This window comes from Elephas maximus, chromosome 12 (genome assembly GCF_024166365.1).
Source record: "Elephas maximus indicus isolate mEleMax1 chromosome 12, mEleMax1 primary haplotype, whole genome shotgun sequence".
NCBI lineage: Eukaryota > Metazoa > Chordata > Mammalia > Proboscidea > Elephantidae > Elephas > Elephas maximus.
In genome coordinates, this window is record NC_064830.1 from 102,430,567 (window position 1) to 102,456,448 (window position 25,882).

The 25,882-nt window shown below is 52.4% G+C and overlaps 2 protein-coding genes across 6 annotated transcripts in view; one reads left to right on the top strand and one right to left on the bottom strand.

Moving 5' to 3' along the window:
- TRRAP (transformation/transcription domain associated protein) overlaps positions 1-9,809 on the top strand; it is a 126,917-nt gene extending 117,108 nt beyond the window's left edge. For all 4 annotated transcript variants that reach the window (XM_049902657.1, XM_049902659.1, XM_049902656.1 and 1 more), the window contains 5 exons: positions 1,095-1,312; positions 2,629-2,813; positions 5,594-5,797; positions 5,882-6,076; positions 8,763-9,809. In XM_049902657.1, the coding sequence (XP_049758614.1) occupies positions 1,095-1,312; positions 2,629-2,813; positions 5,594-5,797; positions 5,882-6,076; positions 8,763-9,047 (1,087 nt within the window). In that variant the 3' untranslated portion in view covers positions 9,048-9,809. The remainder of the gene's footprint in view (positions 1-1,094; positions 1,313-2,628; positions 2,814-5,593; positions 5,798-5,881; positions 6,077-8,762) is intronic.
- Positions 9,810-17,215: 7,406 nt separating this feature from the next.
- The window catches only part of SMURF1 (SMAD specific E3 ubiquitin protein ligase 1), a 125,601-nt gene continuing 116,934 nt past the window's right edge, over positions 17,216-25,882 (bottom strand). The window contains exons 16-18 of one of the 2 annotated variants that reach the window (XM_049905155.1): positions 24,153-24,354; positions 21,571-21,646; positions 17,216-20,323 (exon numbers count right to left, since the gene is read on the bottom strand). In XM_049905155.1, coding sequence (XP_049761112.1) covers positions 20,224-20,323; positions 21,571-21,646; positions 24,153-24,354 — 378 coding nt within the window. In that variant the 3' untranslated portion in view covers positions 17,216-20,223. Of the gene's footprint in view, positions 20,324-21,570; positions 21,656-24,152; positions 24,355-25,882 lie in introns of both variants that reach the window. The other variant, XM_049905154.1, reaches the window with a different exon arrangement.

Consider the following 25,882-nt stretch of genomic DNA (forward strand, 5'->3'; position numbering starts at 1 on the left):
AACGGATGGTTGTGTTTCCTCTCCGTCTCGGAGTCAGACATGGACTCTGCTCTGTTCTGTCCCGGGCCCAGCTTCCCCTCCCTCCTCAGTGGCCTACAGTGAGGAAATGGCAGGCAGAGACGGGCCCGTCCCCACGCTGGCTCCTCGGGGCAGGGTTGGTCACCTCCTCTGCCAGGCTAAGGCCTGAGAGGAGATGTTGCTCCCGACATTCAGACCCTGCGGCCCAGCTTCCTGCTGCAGGCAGGCATCCTGGGAGCCAACTAGTGGCCCGTTTTCAGCTGCTGACCTTGGACCCTGAGGCACAGTTTGAAGCTTTGGCTTCATATTCTTGTCTCCTTTTCTTTTCCTTTTGTTGTCTTTCTTCCCCGTGTCATAGAATGAAACTGACCCCATGTGTGTTGGAGTGGAATTGCACTCCATGGGGTCTTCAGCGGCTGACTTTGCACAAGTTGATTGCCAGGCCTTTCTTCCAAGGAGACTCTGGGTGGACCCTAACCTCCAACCTTCAATTAGCAACCAAGCATGTTAACCATTTGTACCACGCAGGGACCCCTCTTTTGTAAAATATTGTACTGTTTGGTGGTTCAGTGGTAGAATTTTCGCTTGCCATGCAGGAGATCTGGGTTCGATTCCCGGCCAGTGCATCTCATGTGCACCCACAACCTGTCTGTTGCCAGAGGCTTGCGTGTTGCTGTGATGCTCAACAGCCTCCAGTAGAGTTTATATAGACGTGGACAAACTAGGAAGAAAGGCCTGGTGATTATTTCTGAAAACCAGCCCAAGAAAACCCTAGGGATCACAGTGGTCCTATCTCTACTCAATCATGGGTGTGGCACAGAACCGGGCAGCGTTTTATTCCGTGGTACGTGGGGTCGCCACGATTCGGGAGCCAACCCGACAACCACTGACCTTAAATCACCCCACATCCCAGTCAGGACGAGGAGGGGTGTCAGTAAGTAAACAGACACACAGCCCACACAGTGTGCGTCCCCCAGCCACGCTGAGCACTGTTGCCACGAAGCTCGGTTTTCTCCTCAGAGACTAGGGCAGGAATGGAGCCTTGGTGCTCGTGCCCACTGTTGCTGTCCCGGCAGGTTCATGCCCAGGGTGGAGATTGTGCAGAAACACAACACCGCGGCCCGGAGGCTGTATATCCGTGGGCACAACGGCAAGATCTACCCCTACCTCGTCATGAACGACGCTTGCCTGACTGAGTCCCGCCGGGAGGAGCGCGTGCTCCAGCTGCTGCGCCTGCTCAACCCCTGCCTGGAGAAGAGGAAGGAGACCACCAAGAGGCACCTGTTCTTCACAGGTACGTGGGCTGCGCGGTGGGATCCTCAGTGTCCTGTCTCCCTCAGCACCTGAGTACGCTCTGTCCTGCTCTTGGGTAAGCTGCTCTTGCCTCCAGGCTCCTCACTGAGATATGAGGGTCTCTCCCAGCCCCACAGAGCACGGCATCTCCAGAGAAGGCAGTGCCGAGCACTTGTACGTGGCTGCTTGTGCCTCACCGGGCACCTTCTATGCTCCGGTGAGGCCTGGACTGAGCTGAGGGCTTGTTACTGGGTGTCTGCATCACTCCAGCTCTGAGTGAGGCCCAGAAGCTCCTCCTGGGCGTGCTACAGTATGCAGGTGCCGGTTTGCTTCTGAGGGAGGGGAATACAAGACACAGGACAGCCAGAAAGCCCTGTGAAGGCCACAGGAACCTTGGCTGAGTGGTATCCAGAAGCTGAGAGGCAGCAGCCTCTGAGTGCAGTCTTCTCAGAACTACATTGTTGGGAGGTATTTGTGAGCAGCCAGTTTGTACTGCGGACATAGACGAGACCCCTGAAATTTCACCCAGGAAGGGCCATTGTTGAGACAGCTTAGCACACTGTCCTGTGGCTGGGAGCCCATTGCAGCGCCTACTGTTGAACACTTTGACAGTAGAGGTATAATCCATCTCCTTCTGACCTTTGAGTTCAGTATCCCAAAATAAGTAGATTCAAAAAGCAAGTAAAGCGAGCTTGGGGTGCGTCATAGACAGCTGCGTGCATCCTAGCTGCCTCCCCCGCCCCCATGCTCTATGTGCCGTTGGTGCGGACTAGCACCACGTTTGCCAAACGCTTCACGGACCACACCCCTAGGACTGGGACAGTAATTGGGGAACTGAACGTTGACCGCTGTATAGCGACAGAGACTTACGGATTAACTGGATTTATGGATTGACCCTAGTTGTTTTCCTTGTCTGAACCACAGAACATGGTTTGAGTCACTGTTTTCCTAGTTCTCCCAAAGATGGCTCATAACCATTCTAGAAGCTGGAAGACAAATTCATTGTTAGAGGCCTGTTGTGCCCCATCAAGCAAGGCCTCTAGAGAGTGAGCATTTGATGGAGTCTCTTTATTTTTTATTTTTAAGATTTCTTCTAAACACGGCCCAGGAGCCTTCACTGTAGGTTGAACTTCATGTCAGCCTGAGTCAGTAGTGTGGTGTGTGGTCACAGATGTTCTCCCGGGTTCACCCGGTGTGTGCTTCCTCTGCCCACAGGGTGCACACGTGGGACTGGGGCGTCCTCAGCTCCCAGGAAATTCCCTGAAGGTGATGTGGATTGTCTCTCAACCACCCCTGTTTCTCTCCCACCCTCCCCAGTTCCCCGAGTCGTGGCCGTGTCCCCGCAGATGCGTCTCGTGGAAGACAACCCCTCCTCACTCTCCCTGGTGGAGATCTACAAGCAGCGCTGCGCTAAGAAGGGCATTGAACATGACAACCCCATTTCCCGCTACTACGACAGGCTGGCCACGGTGCAGGCCCGGGGAACCCAAGCCAGCCATCAGGTACCCCGCTCAGGGACAGTTGGTGCCCGGAGGCTCCACTGAGGACTTCACTCGCTGCTGGTGTCTTGACCTGGCGCCGTGATTACAAGCGTGTGTAAAATAGACAGTGGGCATTCTCGAGGGGACCCTTCTGGTTTAAAATGACTGTGGGATTTGTGAGTGATTAGTTGTCAGATGGCTGTTGGTGCTGGTCAAGCTGGAGTTGCTGCAATAGTACAGAACTGTCCTGGCTGCTGCCCCCTGCTTATTTCTCCTTACCTAGTTTATTTTATCAGACTTTGCTCCTTCATCCTTGTTTGTTATAACACTTCTAGTGAGCTATAACTCACCATAAAACTTACTGTTTCAAAGTGTACAGTTCACTGAGTTTTAGTACATTCAGAGTTATGCAGCCGTCACCACTGTCTAATTTTAGAACATTTTTATCACCCCAAAAAGAAACCTCACACCCCTTAACAGACACATCCCATGAGCAGCCCACAAATCTTTGTGGGTTTGCCTGGTCTGGGTAATTTCTATAAACAGAGTTATGCAATACATGGTTCTTTGTGACTGGCCTCTTCCACTTACCCTGGTCTTTCGAGGTTCATCCTCGTATCAGTGGTTTGTTCCTTTTTATTGCTGAATAATACTCCATGGTGTGAATGTGCCACATTTTAATTATCTGTTCGTCAGTGTGTGGACGTTTGGATTATTTTCACCTTGTGGCTATTGTGAGTAATACTGCTGATGAACATTTGGGTACGGATTTTTGTTTGGCCATGTGTTTTTTCTTTTGGGTATTTACCTAGGAGTGGAATTGATGGGTCACATGGCAACTGTCACGCTCAGCATTTTGAGGAACTGCCAAACCTTTCCAGAGTGGACCGGCCACGTGTGAGGGTCCTGATTTCTTCACATCTTCATCAGTTCTTGCGATTGATTGTTTGATCACAGCCACCTAGTAGGTGTGACGTAGGCATTCATTAGGGGTTTGATTTGAATTTCCCTCATGAGTAAGGGCGCGGAGCATTTTTTCATGTGCTTATAGGACATTTGCATATCTGTTTTCGAGAAACGTCTGTTCAAATCCTCTGCCCTTTATTTTGTTTTTTCATTGTTGATTTGTAAGTGCTTTTCGCATGTTTTAGCTACAGGTTGTTCATTAGATGCGTGATTTGTGACTACCATCCACCACCCTGTGGGGTGACGTTTCACTTTCTTGGTGGTGTCCTTTAAAGTACAGAGTTTTTAATTTTGATCAAGTCCAGTTTATCTGTTTTTTCCATTGGTGGCTTGTGCTTTTGGTGTGGTATCTAAAACCATTGCCTAATCCAATGTTGCAAAGATTTGCCGTTGTGTCTTGTTCTAAGAGGGTCCTAGGTCTAGGTCTTCGATCCATTTTATTTTTGTGCGTGGTGTGAGGGGGGAGTCTTACTTCACTCTTTTGTGGAGAGCCAGCTGTTCCAGAACCATTTGTTGAAAAGACTGTTGTCTCCCACTGAGTTGTATTGGTACCCTTGGCAAAAGTCACTAGCCCAGGAATGGAGGACTTATTTCTTGACTCTGTCTTCTGTGTAATTGATCTATGTGTCTGTCTTCATGCCAGGGCCACACCGTCTGGATGACTGTGGCTTTGTAGTGAGTTACGAAACTGGAAAGTGAGTCCTCTAGGGTTGTTCTTTTTCAAGTCTGTTTTTTCTATCCTGGGTCCTTTGCATTTCCATACGAATTCTAAGATCAGCTTGGCAGTTTATGCAAAAAAAAAAAAAAAAAAAGGTAGCTGGAGTTTTGATAGTGATTGAGCTAAAATATCCAAAAGAAGATCCAAGTAAATGGGACAGCATCCTGTGTTCATGGACCACAAGATGATTGAACATTGTGACCTGGCAGCTATTCTGTGTTCTTTTAGATAACTGTCCTGGTGTGGGCTGTAGTAAGCAAGTGTGGAAGTGGTTTTCAGACATTTACTTAAATTCTCAGTAAGATGGATATGACATCACGCACCTCCAGCTTTTGTTTAAATGGCTCTATTGGTGTGTTACAAACACTCAAGACATGGAAACCTGGAGGGGACTTGCTTATTTGTGTGCATCCCTGTGGGCGGTCCAGTAGCACTGGGCACATGCCCGTCTGTCACGTGATAATGCCACACACATGCTTGTCTGTCACATAGTAACGCCGCACAGGCACCTGTCATGTAGTAACACCACACACGCCTGTCTGTCACGTGGTGACACTGCACATGCGCCTGTCGTGTAGTAATACTGCACACCTGTCATGTAGTTACGCTGCACACACACCTGTCAAGTAACACCACACACACGTTTGTCACGTAGTAACACGCATACGCCTGTCACATAGTGCCCGTCTGTCATGTAGTTATGCTGCACACACACCTGTCAAGTAGTAACTCTGCAGACGTGCCCGTCTGTCACGTAAGCAACATTGCACGCACGCCCGTCTGTCACGTAATATTGCACACACGCCTGTTCTCACAGAGTTAAACTGTACACACACCCCCTTGTTGATGAAACTCACTCTGCTGGTACTACATCAGTATGAGATCACAATTTGGGAGTTTTTCTTTTGAAGAAGGAAAAAAATTACCCATTAGTGAATTAGATGGAAGTGTCATGGAGTGATATATTCTGCTCTCTGAATGTAGAAGAGGGTTTCTCAAGTTTATTTATTTTTTTTAAGGTAAATTTTATAGTTTAGAGAGGGAAAAGGCGCTCTGAATTGGCCGATGTTTTTTTGAAGTCAGGTCAGCTTCCCTAGCGTCCACATGTTGGTTGCAGGTCCTCCGCGACATCCTCAAGGAGGTTCAGGGCAACATGGTGCCACGCGGCATGCTTAAGGAGTGGGCGCTGCACACCTTCCCCAATGCCACGGACTACTGGACCTTCCGGAAGATGTTCACCATCCAGCTCGCCCTGATCGGCTTTGCCGAATTCGTCTTGCACCTAAATCGACTCAACCCCGAGATGTTACAGATTGCTCAGGTAGCTTGGTCCAAACAGCCAGACCCTGTCTGTTGTTGTCTCAGTCTGCTGTTCTGTCCCTAAAATGCCTCCCTCTGGAATTAGGACACCGGCAAGCTGAATGTTGCTTACTTTCGCTTTGATATAAACGATGCGACGGGAGACTTGGACGCCAACCGCCCTGTCCCTTTTCGCCTCACCCCCAACATCTCCGAGTTCCTGACCACCATCGGCGTCTCTGGCCCACTGACTGCCTCCATGATTGCCGTCGCCCGGTGCTTCGCCCAGCCCAACTTCAAGGTGGGCCCATGCGCCTTACCAGCTGCCAGCACGGGAGAGAAGGCTGAGTTGTCAGTTCTTTGGGGAGGAGGGTTTAAAACAGGTCCTGTCCACATGTGTTGATGTTGAGGAGTAATTTTCGCTGCAGTCACCATCATGTGACAGTTATGTTGACTCCGTCTTACAGCAGAATCTCTGTAGGGTGCCACCTCTCTTGCCATGGCTGTATGAGCACCCGCCATGGCCACGGCTCCTCTGCAGAGCACGAGGGTGTCTAGTCGCTGCCTTGCAGTATGCGACAACTACCACACTTAGCGCCTTCCCTGTGCCCAGCGCCACGTCGGGGTCCCTAACAGAGTCTCACACCGTCATGCAGATGGGGATGGCAGCGAGGCACGTAGTGACATGTCAGAGGTCACAACACAGCTGGGAGTTCAGGTCACCTGACACAAGCCTATTTCTTTACCTCATAGGTGGGGAGTGGGCACCATTTTGGTTTGTTTTTTTTTTAACTTATGAGAATAGTTCCCTCCCCCTGCCCCCCGCCACCAGACAGTTGTGTCTAGAGAAGCCTTCAGAAACCACCCACTTCCAAAAACGTGAGCTCAGAATAGTTTGAACGTTATCTAATGAACTCTTAACTGTGGACAAGGACCGCACGTCATGCATGCGCGTTGCGCTGTAATGCTCCGTAGCAAACAGGGCCCTGATGTTGGGACGCATGGCCATCAGCGGTGAAGGCTGTCATGGGACATAGTGACTAACTTTCACGATGAACGTGAGTAAAAATCAGTAGCCTTTATTTAACTTTCTTCTTGAGTCAGGAGCTGGACCACGTTCCAATGTCCAGTGCGGTGCGTGCTGTTCATTGCTGCTCACCGTCTCAGGCTGGGTTTTCAGAGCACAAACCAGTGTAGCATGTACCTATATATAAACATACAGAGAGAGATTTATGTCATGGAAGTGGCACACACAGTTGTGGAGGCTGGCAAGTCCCAAACCGGTGTCAGGCTGGAGGCTTTTCCTGACTCTTGGTTGCAGAGGCAGACAAACCCAAAATTAGCCGGCCAGTAGGCGTGCTTGCTCACATCCCAAGAGCCAGAGATCAGAGGATGGGGAGTCAGATGCAGGATCCAGAGAGGGCGAGCTTTGCCAGAACATCCATATATGGGATGCAAGCCACATTCCCAAGGGAAACCCCCTTTCCTTTGTTTATTGGCTTGATCAATCTGACAGGCTGATCTGATTGGCTCTTACCGATTGGCTGCTCATGTCGGACCATGAAATAGAGAATGATTACATCATATCTGCTAGACCACTGAGAATTATGGCCTAACCAAGCTGACGCATAACCTTAGCCGTCACACCGACTTTTGCCTTAAGGTTTGAAACAGGAAGTTTTCGTTGAGGTAGAAATGCTGCACGGCACAGGGCCATCCTTAGATAGCATCTGATTTGGAAACTTTAAAGAGAGTGAAGGAGGCTCTGCATATCTCAAAGCCTCTTAGGACCTGGGTGATAGCCCACGCTCGTCCTCACACAGACTGATGGTTAGACAGGAGACTGGACCGTCTCCAAAGGCTGGGCCCAGATCTCCCAACAGTCCCAAGTCAGTGAATGCTGTAAGTGAAGCTGAAACGTGCACCGTTCTGTGCGGGACATCTCTTCTAAAAACACATCGTACTGACACCAGATAAGGAAGGCAGAACCCACACATCAGCCTGTTAGCTGACTCTTTTCAGACCGTCGTGGGTGCCTGGAACAGAGTCCTCCGTACTTGTGAGCTGATGGCACAATTGGATCTATGGTCACACTCTGCCCCCAGCCTTTGGGGAGAGCCCAGCCTGGGCCCGCCTCTCCTCTGTCTCTCCCTCTCAGGACCCTGCCATTCTGCTAGCTGCGGTGCCCCCATCATGGCGGTCCCAGGCCCCCTCCTCTCCTACCGCCACCTTCCCTCCTCCCACTCAATACCTCCAGTCTGGCCCCTCCCCACGTCCCTCTTCCGCTTAGACTGCAGGACAGTCATTACACCCACATTCCCTGGATCCTGCCTGTAACAAGCACACGTCCTGACGGTTCACTTCACATGGGTGCCTGTCGGGGCCTGGCCATCCTGCCGTAGAGGGGCCGTGAGGTCAGGGAAGTGAAGAACGTCATTTTGGTGTCTGTAGTGTGCAGCGTCAGAAACCCCAGGGCCCTGTGTGCCGTTTGCTTCCAGACCACAGGTCTCCAGCCACTCTGTTCTCTGGCTCGCCAGGAAACAGCTGCTTCTGCGCAGCTCCTTACCCCTCCCTTGTTCTCAGTGAGGACCTTGCTAGCTCTTCCACCAGAGAAGCAGGGACCTCACACACGTCACCGTCCCTCACCCCCTTCTGGAAGGTTCCACTGCCCTCTGGGGCACCCCTCCCCCGGGCACGGGCCCTGCCATCTCCCACCACCCAGCATCAGGCAGTGTTGTCAGCAGCGTCTCCTTTCTGGAACATTCCATGGCGACATGCTGAAACGCCATCTTAAGATCCTGTCTGGCTGCTCTCCTGGTTTCCCTCTGCACTTCTGTTTTAACGCAGTGTCGTGCCTTGTGCTCTAGCATCTGGTACTGAGTTGCAGCCTGGGCCCCAGCAGTGCTGGTGGCCTCCCACAGTCTGCTCCACCACAGCCCCTCCGGCCATTCTCTGACCCACTGTCCTGTCACTGTCCCCTCACACAGGTGGATGGCATCCTGAAGACGGTGCTGCGGGACGAGATCATCGCTTGGCACAAGAAGACCCAGGAGGACACGTCCTCCCCGCTCTCAGCCGCCGGGCAGCCAGAGAACATGGACAGCCAGCAGCTGGTCTCCCTGGTTCAGAAGGCAGTCACTGCCATCGTGACGCGCCTGCACAACCTGGCACAGTTCGAGGGTGGGGAGAGCAAGGTGAACACCCTGGTGGCTGCAGCCAACAGCCTGGACAACCTGTGCCGCATGGACCCTGCCTGGCACCCGTGGCTGTGACACTGCGTGCTGCCCACCCCAGGATGTGGAGGGTACGTCCTGGGCCTGGCCTTGTTGTTGGTGTTACTCACGAAGTCCTGCACTTTTGCCCAGTTGCAGTTATGTCCCCGTAGTTGTGTGTGGAAGAGGAGCCGTTTAGCTTAGAGACAGCTCAGCGACTAGAAGTGGCAGGTCGGAATTTCGCTGTGAGCTTTTAAAGTAACCTTTTAAGAAGCCAGGCTTCCCCGGCATGGTTTTCTTTGTGAATTCTTTTTTATTGTCCCCTCTTTGTGTGAATGTACAGTTGGACCTTTAACCGCTGTCCCAGGCAGCCCGTTTTTAACTCTCAGAATCACGCCTGGCAGAGCTTGGCACTCTGTACCGGACATCCACTGGGCTGGAGAAACAGGAGGTGGCAAAGCACCGTGCTGGCCTTGCTCTAACTGTGTGGCCAGTGACAGGAGCCAAGTGGACCAGCAGGGCCTCAGCCCGCAGCACCTCCCTCCCATGTTCCACTTCTGGACCAGAGGACGTGCCGCGGGAACTGGCAGGTGAACCACAGGGCTTTTCTTGGCTGGCTCTCTGGATGTCTCTGAGATGACGCGTCCCATCATTGTACCTGGAGAAGATCACTTTTCCTTCCTAATTTAAAAAGAAGCAAAGGAACAGAAGTTCTTCTGATAACTCCAGTCTTTCTGTTATATTCACATTTTATAAATCTGCACATTGAGAATGTTCTATTGAAATTTGTACAGTGTGATTTTTTAGAATAAATATTTTATAAAAGGATTCATCATCCTGCATGCGTGTTAAATGCTGGTTTCTGGGAGGTGAAAGAAGTGATGGGGGCGGAGGTGCAGGGTTGGTGGCAGGCTGTCCTGAGTGTGACCTCAGGTGTGGGCGGTGTCATCCGATCACCCATGTTGCCTGGACACAGCTGAGGGCCTGGCTGAGAATCTGGCTGTAGACCACGCACCTGAGGGTGGTCATGTGGTGATGGGAGTCCTGGTTGTGATGGACCGAGGTGGGCGGGTGCCCAGGACTTGCATGTAAATGTTGCGCAGCATCACGTGGCCTGTGTGCACTGTGCGCACGAGGGGTGTGGGAGCAGGGAAGATGGGGCCTGCGAGGGCCAGCTGCTCCTCGGGCTGTGTTCGTGCTCCACAGGCTTGCGGTGTCCTTGTCCATCTGTCTTCATCAGGGCGGCCACGTGACAAAGCAGGAGGCCTGGCCTCACGGAGCGGAGGACGTTCACCCAGCGGAGGGTGGCAGGAATAGAACCAGGGAAGCAGGAGCAGAGGCGTGGAGGCTGCTGCTTCACTTTGAACTTGAAGGACTCACCCAGTGGGAAATGCTGAGTTTGCCAAGAGGAGGACGGCCCTTCACACAGCTCATGGGGCCTCCCAAAGGGGTCCTCAGCCCTGCCTGTCACCCTTGCCCTCCTCTGTTCCCACTGCCCCAGGCTGGCATGGTATGGGTGACACTGGTAGCCAAATTCTCTCAAACCTCACTGCGAAGTCAAGCCTGAGGGGCAAGTCCAGGTGTCTCAAAGCAGCCAAGGCTGGGACTGTGGTCATGTTGCCCTGCGGCCTGGGCATAGGCTCACTGCTGACGGTGACCACTCGAGGCCCTTGGCCTGGTCTCTGGTCCCCGTAAGGTGGAGGGTCGGTCAGCCCGGGGCAGAGCTCTCTTACAGGTAGGGGCTTCCAATGCAGAGAGGGTGAGGGGCCTGTCTGAGGGCACAGAACTAATTGTGGAACAGTTGGGTGGAGCCATGTCCTGCCTGACCCCAAGCCCTCTGCTGTGTGCGCCCCGGGGCTGGATGGAGACCTGTGTCCCTGCTGCTCTCCCTGCATTGTCTGGGGTGACTCGTCAGCTATTTTGCAGTGATATGGAGGTCAGTCTTTGCGAGGAATGTCTCGGATTCCTCAGTGGCAGGAGGCAGGCAATGGTGGGGGTTGCAGACTGCAGCTCCAAGGTGGAGTTGGGCCAGTGCAGGCCAAGTGGGGGGTTGCCCCCCAGTTCTCCACCGTGTGCACAGCGAGACCCTGTGAGCTGGCGAATGTTCTAAGGAGCATGCTGTTGGCCGAGACGGTGAGGGCGTTTGCTAAGAGCAATGTGTTTCTGAGCTGTTTCCCAATCACACCTTGGAGGTTCAGTCTTACCAGGAGTGGTCAGAAGTGGACTGTCCTGAGTCCTGTGTCATGGCTCTGCATCAGGTAGTTAGACCTGAGGAGTCCCGTGGGCACAGGCGGGCTGAGAAGGTGCAAGGCAGATGCCACCCCAGGCTCAGGTGGCTGGGGCCCCTATATTTGGGGTAGGGAGGATCCCATTCATGTGTGTTTGTGTATTCAGGTAGATGGAAATGAGAGCAGCTTTTTGGGTAACTGCAAGCTTGTGAAGGGTTTGGCTTTCTTCACAGACTGTGTGCTTGTTTGAGCATTTAATCCAGTGGTCGGCGGGCCATGACTTGTCCCCACAGAGGCACAGGGACAGGCGGTCAAGGGCAGTGCCTGAGTAGGTGACCTCTCAGTTGAGGGAGCAGTGGTACAGAAGACGCGGCCACCTTCTTAGTTGAGTTCCTTCTTCCTTGTCTGAGTTGCTGCTGCTTTAATTGATGGCACTTCAGTTGTTGGTTGGGGAGGAGTGAGAGAGGGAGAGAGCGGTGGGGTGGGGGTACCATCTCTGGGTACGGCTGACTGGGGAAGAGGAACGAAGTACAGAGGCCCCAGGCAGGACGGCCACTGCTTTGGCAGAGGCCCAGGCAGCCCCTGGGTTGAAGCTGTGAGAGCGAGGGGATGACCTTGAGGTCAGAATGGGCCTTGTAAGCTGTGATAAGGCCTCTGGGTGCTACTCCGAGAGGCTCTGGGCAGCAGGCGACACAGTGTGACCTGGGCTGTCACAGGGTCCCTGTGTGGGTGGGAAGGTGAGCAGGGTGGAGGTGCAGGAGTCGGAGCCCAGCCAAGAGACAGAGATCGGTCAGGACTCCCGGGTAGGGATGGACCCGGTGAGCAGCTGCTCTGTTGTCCCTATGGGAGGGAGAGAGGACAGGTGATGTGTGACAGAGGAGTCCAGTCTGGTTCCAGGCACTAGGCCTGAGCCAGAAGGACAGAGCTAGCTGTAAGTGGAACGGGGAAAACCATAGGTTTAGGAGAAGCAAACTAGAGTATAGTTTGGGGACGTTTTGTCTGCGGGGCCTCATTCCCATCATCACGTCAGGGGGCCTTGGATCCCGGAGTCTGCCTGGTCAGAAGGGGCCAGGCTCCACGTCCTGGGCCCTGTGCTGCAGCTGGGACCCCTTCTAGTCTGCCCAGCACTCTGTCTGCACTCGTCTGGGAGCACAGAGAGCAGGACTGTGGCCAGGAGACTCGGAGCCAGACACAGTGGGCGGGAGCTGGGCCCTTGGGGAGGCCGTCAGCCAGGAGTTGAGGAAGGTCCCAAAAACGGCTTGCTCACCGGGCCCCCACACCCTGTGCTCCCAGCTCTCCAAACACTTTTAAGGTAAGTGCTGTTATTAGACATTTCATTTTCAATTAATTTTTTTATTGAGTTATAATTTCTAAAAGTGAAAGCATAAATTTTTACAATATAAAGTAAAACTTTAGTAAATACACCCTCAAAGCTAGAATAAGTCCAGCCTTGAGGTAAACTCTCGCTGCGGTCACGTCACGGGGTGGGTGACAGCGGGATTCTCTTCTTTTTATGTTCTCTGCACCCAGGGAAAGGCGAGCAGCTACAGTAGAGCCTCCACATGGCCCTGCGCTTCCACATGGTCCCTGCTGCTGAGCAGTGAGGGGACACGACCGACCGGGGGGTGGGGGGAAGGGGTCATTAGAGGGGACTGTCGGGGAGAAGTGGCAGGCTGTGGACGGCCTGTCTGACCCGTCCCCGGACAGGCCACCCCCCACTCAGGGTACCCTGGGCAATTAGGCCCCTCTGGGGAGCCCTCGGCCGGTGCCCAGGGAGTGGAGCTTCAGGGATGTTTGGCCATGCTGGGAAGGCTGTGGAGCTGGGGCAGAGACAGCCAGAAAAGGGCTGGAGTGGTGGCTGACAGGGCACACGGCGGCAGGTGAGCATGTACGCTCTGCATGGAAAATTGGGACATATCTTCATATCAAAGAACTGGGGGGCAGGCTGAAGGACAATATGGGGTGCAAAGCCTTCCCCAAGCTACCCAGCACTGCCCACTTGCAGGATGTGTAGGCATGAGCAGCTGTGGGAGACATTGGGGGCTAGGTTTTCCCACCCCTGTGGCGGGGGCGGGGTTGGAGCACAAATGGTTTGCCCTGGGCTACTAACCTGAAGGTTGACAGACTGATACCACCCAGGGGCTTTGTGGGAGAAGGGCCTGGCGATTACGGCCAAGAAAACCCTATGGAGCAGTTCTACTCGGTAACACGTGGGGTCATCATGAGTCAGAATCAACTGGACTGCAGGGGCTAGGAAGGGTGGGGGGAGCCGGAGGGAGAGGTGGGCAGACGGCTTTGGGTGAGGCTGGAGGACTCAGGGGCCCTTTGCCGAGTTTCCACATTTGTATTCACTTGCTGAACCACCTCCCAGACCCAGGCCGAGGTCCAGGTGGCCTCCGAGCCAGGCCCCAAGGGAAGCACAGGATGGCATCTGGGTCAGCCCTTTGTCAACACCGTTTCTGAGAACCGCCGCACAGTTGTGTGGATCAGCCCATCTTCATAGTTAAGCCTAATTTTACAGATAAGGAAACTGAGACTCAGGAGTCGGGTAACTGCCCCAGTCACACAGCTCTGAGTGGCAGAGGGGACTCAAACTCAGGAGGGCTCCTAGCTCTTCCCTGCCCTGCCCCGTTGCTGGGATGCAGCCTTCTGGCCTCCCAGGAGGTCAAGATCAGGGCCCTGTCTGGTGTTCTTTGCACCAAAGGCTGTGGGTCTGATGCGTGCGTGCCTGCCTGCCCGCCCTGCAGGGAGCCCTTGCCAAGTCCCCTGTGTTTCCCAGGGCACCCGCTCCCGAGGAGGCGCAACCACGGCGGGTGGATGGGTGGTGAGCAGCCTCAGCCTGTGCTGTCTTCGCAGCACGCTGAGGGGCAGGGCAAGACGCAGAATGGCGTGGAGGCGGTTGTGTGGGAGGTAGCGTGACCCGTGCCTGACAATAAAACTGTGAGGCACAACTGACAGAACCTCTGCCTGGGCTCCCAGTGCTTCACACAGCACATTCCAATAGCATGGCCCTGGGAGGAGGTGCTGTAGCCCATATTTGTTGTTGTTAGGTGCCGTCAAGTTGGTTCCGACTCATAGTGACCCTACGCACAACAGAACGGAACACTTGCCTGGTCCTGCGCCGACCTCACAATTGTTATGCTTGAGCCCATAATTGCAGCCGCTGTGTCAATCCATCTCATTGAGGGTCTTCCTCTTTTTTGATGACCCTTTCTTATTCCTTCCTTATTTACTGTCCAGCTTTCGCACGCATGTGAGGCAATTGAAAACACCATGACTTGGGTCGGGCACACTTTAGTCCTCAAGGTGACATCTTTGCTTTTTAACACTTTAAAGATCTCTTGCAGCCAGTTTACCCAATGCGATGCTTCTTCTGATTTCTTGACTGCTTCTTCCATGAGTGTTGATTGAGGATCCAAGTAAAATGAAACCTTTGACAACTTCAATCTTTTCTGCATTTATCATGATGTTGTTTATTGGTCCAGTTGTGAGGATTTTTGAATACATACAGACCGAATAGATATGGTGAAAGGATAGAACGCTGACGTACACCCTTCCTGACTTTAAACCACGCAGTACCCCTCCCCTTATTCTGTGTGAACGACTGCCTTTTGATCCATGTACAGGTTCCTCGTTAGCACATGTAAGTGTTCCAGAATTCCCATTCTCTGCAGTGTTATCCATAAGCTGTTACGATCCACACAGTCGAATGCCCCTGCAATGCCTTTGCATAGTCAATAAAACACAGGTAAACATCCTTCTGGAATTCTCTGCTTTCAGCCAGGATCCCTCCGACATCAGCAATGAGATCCCTGGTTCCACATCCTCTTCTGAATCTGGCCTGAATTTCTGGCAGTTCACTGTCCATATACTGCTGCAACCGCTTTTGAATGATCTTCAGCAAAATTTTACTTGCGTGTGACATTAATGATATTGTTTGATAATTTCCGCATTCGGCTGGATCACATTTCTTGGGAATAGGCATAAATGTGGATCTCTTCCAGTCAGTTGGCCAGGTAGCTGTCTTCCAAATTTCCTGGAATAGGTGAGTAAACACTTCCAGTACTGTATCCGTTTGTTGAAACATCTCAATTGGTATTTCGTCAATTCCTGGAGCCTTGTTTTTCACCAATGCCTTCGGCGCAGTTTGCACTTCTTTCGCTACCGTCAGTTCCCTACCGTCAGTTCCTGATCATATGGTACCTCCTGAAATGGTTGAACGTCTACCAATTCTTTTTGGTACAGTGACCGTGTATTCCTTCCATCTTCTTTTGGTGCTTCCTGCGTCGTTTAATATTTTCCCCATAGAATCCTTCAGTATTGTAACTTGAGGCTTGAATTTTTTCTTCAGTTCTTTCAGCTTGAGAAATGCTTAGCACGTTCTTTCAGTTTGGTTTTCCATCTCCAGGTCTTTGCAGATGTCATCGTAACACTTTGTCTTCAGGAGCTGCCCTCGGCAATCTGTTCAGCTCTTTTACTTCATCATTTTTCCTTTTCTTTAGCTACTTGACGGTCATGAGCAAGTTTCAGAGTCTCTTCTGACATCTGTTTAGGTCTTTTCTTTCTCTCCTATCTTTTCAATGACCTCTTGCTTTCTTCATGTATGATGTCCTTGATGTCTTTTCACAACTCATCTGGTCTTCTGTCATTAGTGTTCAATGCATCAAATCTGTTCTTGAGATGGTCTCTAAATTCTGGTGGGATAAACTCAAGGTCATACTTTGGCTCCTTCTTCCTAGTCTGTCTTAGTCTGGAAGCTCAGCTGAAACCTGTCCGCCATGGGTGACCCTACTGGTATTTGAATACCAGTGGCATAGCTTCCAGCCTCACAGCAACACGCAAGCCCCCACAGTATGACTAACTGACAGACGCATGGGGGAGCCTCCATCTGTAAGTGAGGAAACAGAGGCACAAGCCGGGTGATGTGTCGAGGTCAGGATTCAATAGTGAGGGTCAGTCAGGATTCAATCCAGGTCCTCCCTGCTAGCTCCGCCCTCGACACCATCCTGCCTCTGCAGCACGTAGACTTGATGTGTGTACACGTGTCCATGCGTATACATGTGTATAATTGCGTACAATCATGTCCTGCCTCTCCATGCGGACGTGATGCATGTACATGTATGTGTACGTGTGTATACATGTGTATCTGCATATGATTATGTGATCGTGAGGAAAAACAAAGATGACAGAGGGACCTGTTATGTGGCTTCCTAGGGAAGCCCGATGTTAGGTTGTGGCAAGGGGGATAAAGGAACAAACCAGAAAGTTCCAATGGAGCAAGTTTTTTAAAAAAGCCTAGACAGTAGGCAGAGAAAAGACCTCTGGTTTATAGTCTGGCATGTAAAGAGCTTGGAAGTTGCCCCTCCTCGCAAAAAGAAAAAAAGTGAAAAATTAAAATCCAACATCTCTTTTCAGGTCCATCAGAGGTCACAGGGCAGAACAGGAGACACACAGAGGCTGGTACGGGGAGCAGAAGTCACCGCCGGGCCCAGGGACAGGTAGGAGCACTTAGAGGGTAAAGGGCTAAGTGCCAGTGGACAAGCTTGAGAGGGAGAAACTAGGAGGCCCAGCCTTGGGGGCCACCCATTCGTGAGCTTTCCGCCAGCAGTCCCACCAGGTCCTCACTGGGAATCTCAGAGAAAATGCCCCCAAGATGGGGGCAGGGCGGGCACTGGACGCAGGGGTCCCAGTGGCTCACTGGCTTGTATAGCACCCCTGCTACCAGTGAGAACATGGGGTCCAAACCCGGGCGTGTCCTGACTCTGGGCAGTAGAAAAGGCTAGTCAGCGAGCCGGTGGGAGATAATAAACCGGCACGACCTGTGTGTGAGAGTGAAGTCAACAGACTAAACTTAACCCCACGAGGTGGTGCTTGATGGACACCGTCCTGGCACGCGCGTCTTCCGCCTTCTCCCCAGCTGGCCCTTCCCCGAGTCTGGCCACTGGCTTCCTGGCCTGTGGGGTTACAAGGAAGCTGGAGTTTCATTTCTACACCCAAACAACAGACGCACAGCTCTAAAGTTGTGAATTTATTGCATATGTAACAAAATGAACCAGACCTCGGTCCGCCTGCTGCAGTGTTTGTTTTGTGTTTCCAGCTGGTTCCATAACAACATTAAATAGAACTAGCATTTCTTTAAATACTTTTGATTTTGACATAAAACAGAATATTAGTGTACAATTTTCACAAAATAAATCAGCAATAAAAATGGTGGGAATAATAAGGATAGCAGCAATACTTAAAAACAAGACATTACAAAATAAATTAAAAACACATTATAAAGTGGTTGAGAAACAAAAATAAACTGGGTGGGCTGCCCCGTGGCTCTCACCTGGCACTGGCTGTGGGGGTTTTCTGCAGAGGCCCTTCCTGACACCACAGGTTGTGACCACCTGACCGGAATGCAGACCATGGCTGCGCAAGCTCGGGGTCTAACCGGGACCTGGGAGCAGCTTCTCTGTCTGAAAGCCAGCACTTTGCTGCCACTCAACCCAGCCTCCCTGGCAGCTGGGTCTGTCCCTGCGTGGGGCACTGCGGACGGTGGTTTACTACATCCCTGAGTGTTGGCTGAGCCGCTGGTGAGGCAGCCTGAGGTCGGGCCCTGGAGCCCCTGGGCAAAGACGGGGGGGTGGTCATCTGGGGTCATGTGTGAGGCGTGGACCCGAAGGAGCTCTGACCCTTTGCTGCCACACTTTATTCTTTGGGTGGTTCCATGAGAACCAAAATTTAAGGTTCTCGAGGTGCAGTGCCACTGGCCACAGCCTGTTTGGAAGACAGGTGCTCTAGAGAATTCTACTCTCAGGTTCTGGGCTCCCTGCAACACTCACAGCTGACGACGACCTGGGGTGGGGCCACAAACCCCACACAATGGCAGGCAGGGGGCGCAGACAGCCTTCCTGGGATGGGACGCACAGTGTCTCGAGCTGGCTGGGAGAACACAACTGTCTGGACTCTGGTACCCATAGAGCAGTGTCCCCTTCTATGGGGCAGCAGATGCCTTTCTAAGGATCTCACCCCCACTCCTGCCTGACAGCAAGAAGGTAGTTTTAATAGTGTCAGAGGAAACATTACTACTTATAAGCCTGTTAAACCATTAGACCCTGGTTTCCTTCAAAATGATGCCAACCTCAGAGCCATGTCCTCCGGGGCATCTGTGCCTCCATGCAGTCTGGGTTCATTTGCGAGGGCAGACTTATGTTGGGGTCTGTCCTTTTCCTTTCTCCAAGAGGCCGGTACCAAGGGCAGACTGGACATCACCATTGGAAGCCAGTCTTGAGTGCAACAGAGCAGCGTGGGCACAAGACAGCCTGCACTGTAGGGCAGGGCTCTGAGCCCCCAGGTTGGCCTGCACTTGCTGAACAGACTGGAATTTGCTCCTGCAGCAAGTCCCACATGTCATCCCTTCTGTCCTGAACCTCGGGCCAGAAGTGCGGCCCACCTGAGCCCTGTGAGCCATGGCTGCCACGTCGCCGGTTAAGGGTGAGGGGCTACTTCCAAGGAAGTCCAAGTCCACCCCCGTCAACCACAGACTGCTTCCCGGGCGAGCAAAGGAGCCGCAGCAGGACATAGAAGAGCAGGTACCCTTCCTAACCCACCGTGGCATAAAGGTGTTAGCAACAAAAAGAACACATAAAACAGTTGTCCATCACAGACCTGTGCTGGATCCCAGTGCTCAACTCAGAAGCTCTCCCAGCAAGCTGAGTGTTGTCCTAATGAGCCGCCCTGCACTTGAGTCCCCTCCCAAACCAAAACCAACCCCAAATCACATGGAAGGTGTGTTGCTGCTTTCGCTGACGCTTAGCTGTCTTGAATCGCGCCACCTCGTCCAGATGCTGCTTGACTTTTGTGCAGGTTGCAAATGGTGTTAGGAACTCAAGCGCTACGCTTGCTCTGGCCTTCCTCCGCCTCTGGAGACACCTGGGCAGGTGTACCAACAGCCACAGTGTCACCATCCAACACTGGGGGAAGGGCAAACATGACAGTGCAGGGTCACCCCCTGCCCAACTTCTGTCCAACAGTCACCTCAGGCCGGTTTAGGTCATGAAGGATGCCCGCGCTCCCTCCCTCTCCTGAGGCTCAGTTCCCACCAAGCCAGCAGCTAGAACAGAACTTTGTGAGTTAGCTTGCGGCAGTGTCCCCTCAGTGGTTTCAAATTTCAGTCACAGAGTCGATGCCCTCCAAGGTGTAACTGCAGTGTCGACACATGGCTTTGGGACGGCTGGCTGAGTCTAAGGCTAGTTTGGTCTACTCTTTGACAAGCTCCATCGTATTGTGTTTTCACTGGAAGAATACCTCACGCTGGGTCATGTGGCAAAAGGGACTCTTAAAAGGAAAGGTAATTTTTCTCTGTGCAAAACAAATTTTTCAGCCAGGACACCCTGAAAAGAAATAGCCACGGCTCCAGTGGAAGCTGCCTTATACCTTTATCTTTCCAAAGGGAGACACACTTGACTAGCGCTCTCACCGTGGCAGAGTCCCAGCAGGCATCTGCTGGATGGTTCATTTTCACTTAGAAGTGACTCTGCTCCCCACAGCAGGCTGCTAGGATGTCAAATGTGGAGTTCCAGCTCAGGTGAGATCTGTAGCTGCTGACCTTGCTGAGGGCCTCCAGGCTGTGGGGACAGAAGGGCTGGTCCAGGTCCCAGTCGCGTGCCCGATAGCCAGGCACAGGTCTGTCACTGCAGGTGGAGACTCCCACGGGGCCCGGAGCCTGTCCTGGTGCGTGCTACCACCAGGGCAGAATTTCCTGTGTGACCGAAGCCAAACGCTGACCCTGGCTGCCTTTTATTGGATGGGTGATGGAGGGTGGGAGTACTGTCAGAAAGGAGGGGTGTAGGGTGGGAACCACCAGCCAAGTCCCCCTGCCCCTCCCCCAGCAAAAGGAGGGGGACAACTCCTTTTCCTTGGGTCATCAGGTCGCCTGGCCCTGGCACTGCAGGAGGTACCCAGAAAGCGGTGTGCTTGTGGGCTGGCGGTCCAAGAGCGCACGTCGGCTTCCTGGCTGCTCTTCACTCCACAGCGAACCCACAGGTCTCCTCCACAGCCGTCAGGAGCTTCTCGTACAGCTTCTCATACGACTCGTAAGGTGGAATGTCAATCCGGTTAAAGCTGGGACCAAACAGAAGAGCGAGAGTGTCACTGCTGAGAGGACCCAAGGCAGGTACAGCCGCCCTGGGGCCACAAGTGGTACGTGTTTGTGTGTGTACCTAAGACAGGCACAGCCGCCCCAGGAGCACAAGCAGTGTGTGTGTGCGCACATATGTGGATCCAGGACAGGCACAGCCACCCTGGGGCCACAAGTAGGGTGTGTGTATGTATGTACCTAGGGCAGGCACAGCAACCCCGAGGCCACAAGTGGTACTCGTGTATGCATCTGTGTGCATAAGCGCGTGTGCTGGGGGAGCAAAGAGAACGGCACCCTTTAAGAGCCCGTTAGCTCTGACACAGAGTACAAGCTGTGGCCCAGAGGACCTAGGGTGGTCTACGGTATGCCTGGGGGGGCGGGGTGGGCTGCGCATTCAGGGTGGTGTTTGGCGAGAAGGTCGGGGAACAGTGGACAGTCTTTCCTGCAGCTTTAGCATCAGGGGCTGCGTTCCGTGTCCATTATACTCCAAGCATGGAGCTGTGCAAAGACAAAGGCTCCGTGGACAGAAAGCACTGTGTGCGTCGGGGTGGGGAAAGGGTAGGGGGCCGTCTGGGAGCTGCTATCGCTACCCTAGCCCACAGATGTGGAAAATGCAGTAACCGGAGGGCGTCTGGCCCGCGTCAACTTGGGAACCTTCCCGCTGCATCCCCACGTGTACACCTGGCTCCCTGAATCCGAGGTGGCTGCTCCTCACCACACGCGGCTCAGGACTGCGTAGGGAAGTGATCTGGTTTTTAAACCACGAAGGACACAGCCACTGCAGATACTAATCTTTAAAATTTGTGGGGAAAACCTTCTTCAGTAGGCAAGGTTGCCTCCATCCTAGGCAACGTTCTGAGAAGGGAGCCCCAGGGATGTTGGGTGAGGGGAAGACCAGCAAACCCGGGTAACAACTTCACAGCTTCCCCACTCTTTCTCTGACATGCACACCCCGAGACACAGCCAAGATGCTCCTGGAACCCTGATGGCAGTGGCCAGCAGCTGTGGCTGAAACACCTGCCTTAATTATGCATCTCAGGACAGACTTGTGAAGGGGACTGTGAATAGCCCCAGGCATGGGACACACTAAGCACTCATCCAGGCTGACACGCATGTTGTCCTCTGTGACTCCGCGTGTAAATGAAATAGAGTACTACAGATATATGAGAGCCACTGTGAGACAGCCACCCACTGGAGATGCACAGCCCCGACCCCGCAGCAGGAGTCTTACCAGGTGTGGGCCTTTGGGAGGTTGTCCGTGTTGGCGTCTATCAGATGGATGGTAAAGAGTCGGGGCCCTGCCGCGCCTGTAGAACCTTACAAGACAACATTCTAGTTACTGCACTTCAGCGCCGGCCATGGCCCTCCCCAGCCACGCAGCTCCCTTAAGCCAGAACTCAACGCCTGGGCAGGCTGACCTGCATGACAGTCGTGGAGCTCTCAGGACGGCGTGGGCCTCTGCCCAGTCTTAGGATTTGCCTGCAGTGGGCACCGAGTGACCAGAACCAGGACGTTCAGAAAATGATGGGGGGTTGAGGGGGGGCAGAGCAAAGACTGCTGGGAACTCCACTGAGAACCCTGACCAGGAGCCCATGTCAGGGGTGCTTGAAGGGTACAATCCTAACATCGCCGTGACTGACTTTTTACACAGGAACATTTAGCGAGCGGGCCCACTGGTGACTGAGGGGAAGCAGTGTTAGGAGAAGGCAAGATCCAGAGTCCCAGACCCTCTCTAGGCAGAGGAAAAGGAAGACGCAGACGCCCAGGCAGGACCCAGACCCAAGGAATGGAGGTGCACTCCTCTCACTCAGAGCGGGGCTGGAAATAAGGCAAGTCTACAGTGAGTGCTCTTGACAGGAAACCAACCTCCTGGGGCGATTCATGCGTAAAGCTAAATTCACTAAGCTTTCATATCCTTCACCCACTCCTTCCGGCTGTCAGAGCCAGCAAGTGGCAGAAGTCAGACATGTTCCCCTGGCACAGGCCCAGCCAGCGTGGCTGACAGCACCCTCCCATCTCCGAGAGGCTCGAGGGCATCAGTTTCTCCAGAATTCTCCTCACGCTCTTCAGAGTGCAGGAAAACCAGCTTTACCTCCCTCTTCTCCAGACCTGGGTGAGCTGGGGACCCCATCAGGTACCCCGCTTGTATAGATGAGGAAACTGAGGCCCAGGGAGGACTGCTGGAGCTAGTTCCCTTGTGGCAGCGGTACTCAGTCTTAGGGCAGGCCTCTCTCCCCGGCACCTCAGGACTGCAGTCAGAATGCTGCTACCAGGAGGTTCAGAAATGAACAGGGTGCATTCCACAAACAGACTTCTCTCCCCAAGCCTTGTTGCTACTGGTGCCCACCCTCTGGAGTCGAGCCTTGTCACCCAGTTCTGCAGGGGGACATCAGGCTCCATGGGCCCTCCTTGCTCAGACCCCAAACCCAGCCCTGCGCTCAGCTTTCTGTGGTGATATTCTCCCCGAGGCTTTGCGTGGCACAGGGGGGAGGGTGGCAGAGACTGACAGCACCAAGCACTCACCATCCTCCTGTGGAGGGATGAGTCTCCACGGGCACGGGGTGAGTGCAGCCCCTCCCTGGGCACCTGCGAGGGGCCGAGGCCTGTACCACCCTCCTGGGCACTCATCTGCAGTGGGGGTCCTTGGCATTCAGGACTCTTCCCTTACTGGTCAAGCTCCACCCCAACACGCCCGCCCTGGTCTAGGCTGACCAGCCTCCTACACACTTCAGGGACATGTAGCTCAAGTCCATCCAGTTATGGAGAATACTGGGAAGAACCTTCCAATCAGAGTGACTTTTTAAAAACAGAAGTGTGAGGGCTGCTGTTGGAAATAGTAGTATAATGAGAAAGGCAAGATTTGGAGTCACAAAATTCCCGAATCCTGCCCTGGGTTAGCGCTCACATCAGAGCCGTGCTTGGGGGTGGGAAGACAAACCCTGGGATCTCTGCGAGTCTGGGCTTTTCCATCTGTAAAATGGGGACAGTAAGCCCTGCTACCAGGCCACTGTTGGGCAGCTGAATGAGAGAATGCTCTGTTAGCTACCATACACTAGTGTGGCCGTAATCATCAAGCTTGTCAGGCAGGCAGAGGCTCCCATATACAAGGGGTGCCCCAAATGGATCCCCTAGATTAGACATGCATGGCACTCCTGTGGGCAGAGGGTACTGTGGGACAAAAGGACACCAATGGCCTCACGGGCAGAGCCAGGTGAAGTGGCATTACCCCCTTCAGTCCAAGAGGCTCCTGAAAGTGAGAGGGACTGCCCTGTACTTGTAGAGTATCGGTTATGTCTATCAGCATTTAAGCTCAACCAATGACACGGTGATACAGCCACACCTTGCCAGCTCCCAACAACATCCCCTCTGAGCGCAATAATGGGCCACCGTTCCCATGAACCATCACTGGCTTCAGCGCACTCCCCAGGGAGAAGACTGCGGCGCAGTAAGTGTGGTCCTCCCAACGACAGCGGTTACAAAACACAGGTACAGAGTGAGCAGGACATCGTCCCTCAGGGCCTGCTGTGCTCCGGGGTGAGCTGCCCTGGCCCCAGAGGAAATGGGGGCCGGGCCATACCTGTCACAGACGGCATCTTGGAAAGCTGCCAGGGGGTGGGGGCCCACATGCCCTGGAGTGGGTCCATGATCTTGTGCTAGGGAGGAACCCCCCTGCTCACTGGAGGCATCTGCCAGATGAGCCCCCTGTACGTTATGAAAGGACATTTCTAGAGGATGGTTCAGAACAACAATGCCACGACACTCCAGTTCTTCCTGCTGCCCCGATGCCAATGGCCCCGCCTCCACCTCAGTCACCTTGCAGTGCCTTGAAGCCCTGGAGAGGCACGCGCGTGGAGCCCGTCACGAACTGCAGGAGCCGGGCCCTCCTCTCCTCGTCGAAGGCCTCCACAGCCTGCCAGAACCACCTGACGATGTTGCTGTCAGCCACACAGTGCTTCAGGCGCGTGTTTGACTTCCAGTCATTCAAGTCTATCTTATCCAGGCCACCAATTATCAACTGCAAAGGTGTTTAAAGGCAAATCATTTCTTTTAGTTAGTGTATGCTAACACCATGATGTGCCTCAAAGGTTCCCAATAAACTCTACCTCCACTCTAGAAAAGGAGTTAAAAACTTGGCTTCCCACTTAGCAAACTATAAATGGAAGGGAAATTCCTCAAAATGATAAAGGGCATTTATTAAAAAAACCCCAGTGAACATCATACTCAATGGTGAATTCAAGACTGAAAGCTTTCCCCAACCCAAGACAAGGTTGTCTGCTTTCACCACTGTGATTCTACATTGTACTAGAAGTCCTAGCCAGTGTACTTAGACAAGAAAAAGAAATAAAAAGCATCCAAATTGGAAGAGAAGTAAAACTATCTCTATTTGCAGATGATATGATACTATTGTATAGAAAAATCCCAACAAACCCACAAGAAAAGTACTAGAACTAAAAAACAAATTCGGCAAATTTTCAGGGTCCAAGATCCACACACAGAAATCAGTTGTGTTTCTATACACAGCAACAGTCTGAAAAGGAAATTAAGAAAATATGCCTTTTATAATAGCATCTAAAATGATAAAATACCTAGGAATAAGTGTAACCATGAGGTGAAAGACCTTTATGCTGAAAATTATAAAACACCGCCAGAGGAAATTCAAGGATGTCTAAATCAATGGAACAGTAGCCCTGGTGACACAGCAGTTAAGCGCTCGGCTAACCGAAAGAATGGTGGTTCAAACCCCCCAGCCAGCCTCTCTGCAGGAAAAAGATGTGGCAGTCTGCTTCCATACGGATTTATAGCCTTGAAAACCCTGTGGCACTGTCAACCATGACTTTTAGGTCACCATGACCCAGGATCAACTTGACAGCAACAGGTTTGGTTTTGGTTAAATCAATGGAAAGGCAGCTTATGTTCACAAACTGGGAGACTTAATATGGTTAAGATGCAATTCTACCTAAAGCCGCATTTAGAGGTTATAATTCCTATTAAAATTCCAATGGACTTTTTTGCAGAAACTAAAAAACTGATCCTGAAATTCATAAGGAATTTCAAGGGGCTCTGGATAGTCAAAACAATCTTGAAAAAAAAAAACTAAGTAGGAGGATTCACGCTTACCAATTTCAAAACATATTACAAAGCTACTGTTCAATAATCCTAACAGTATGGTACTGGTATAAGGACAGACATACAGACCAGTGGAATGGAATTGAGAATACAGAAATAAACCCATGCATATTTGGCTAACTGATTTTCACGAAGGGTGACAGATTGATTCAGTAGGGGAAAGAACAGTCTCTTCAACAAATGGTGCCGGGGCAACTGGATTTCCACAAGCAAAAGATTGAAGTTGGATCCGTACCTCACACCGTATACAAAAATTAATTCAAAATGGATTAATGACCTAAACTTAAGAGCTAAAACCATACAAATCTTAGAAGAAAACACAGGGGTAATGCCTCAGGATCTTCTTTTAGGCAATAGATTCTTAGCTATGACACCAAAACCCAGCACCAAAAGAAAAAAAATAAACTGGACTTCAT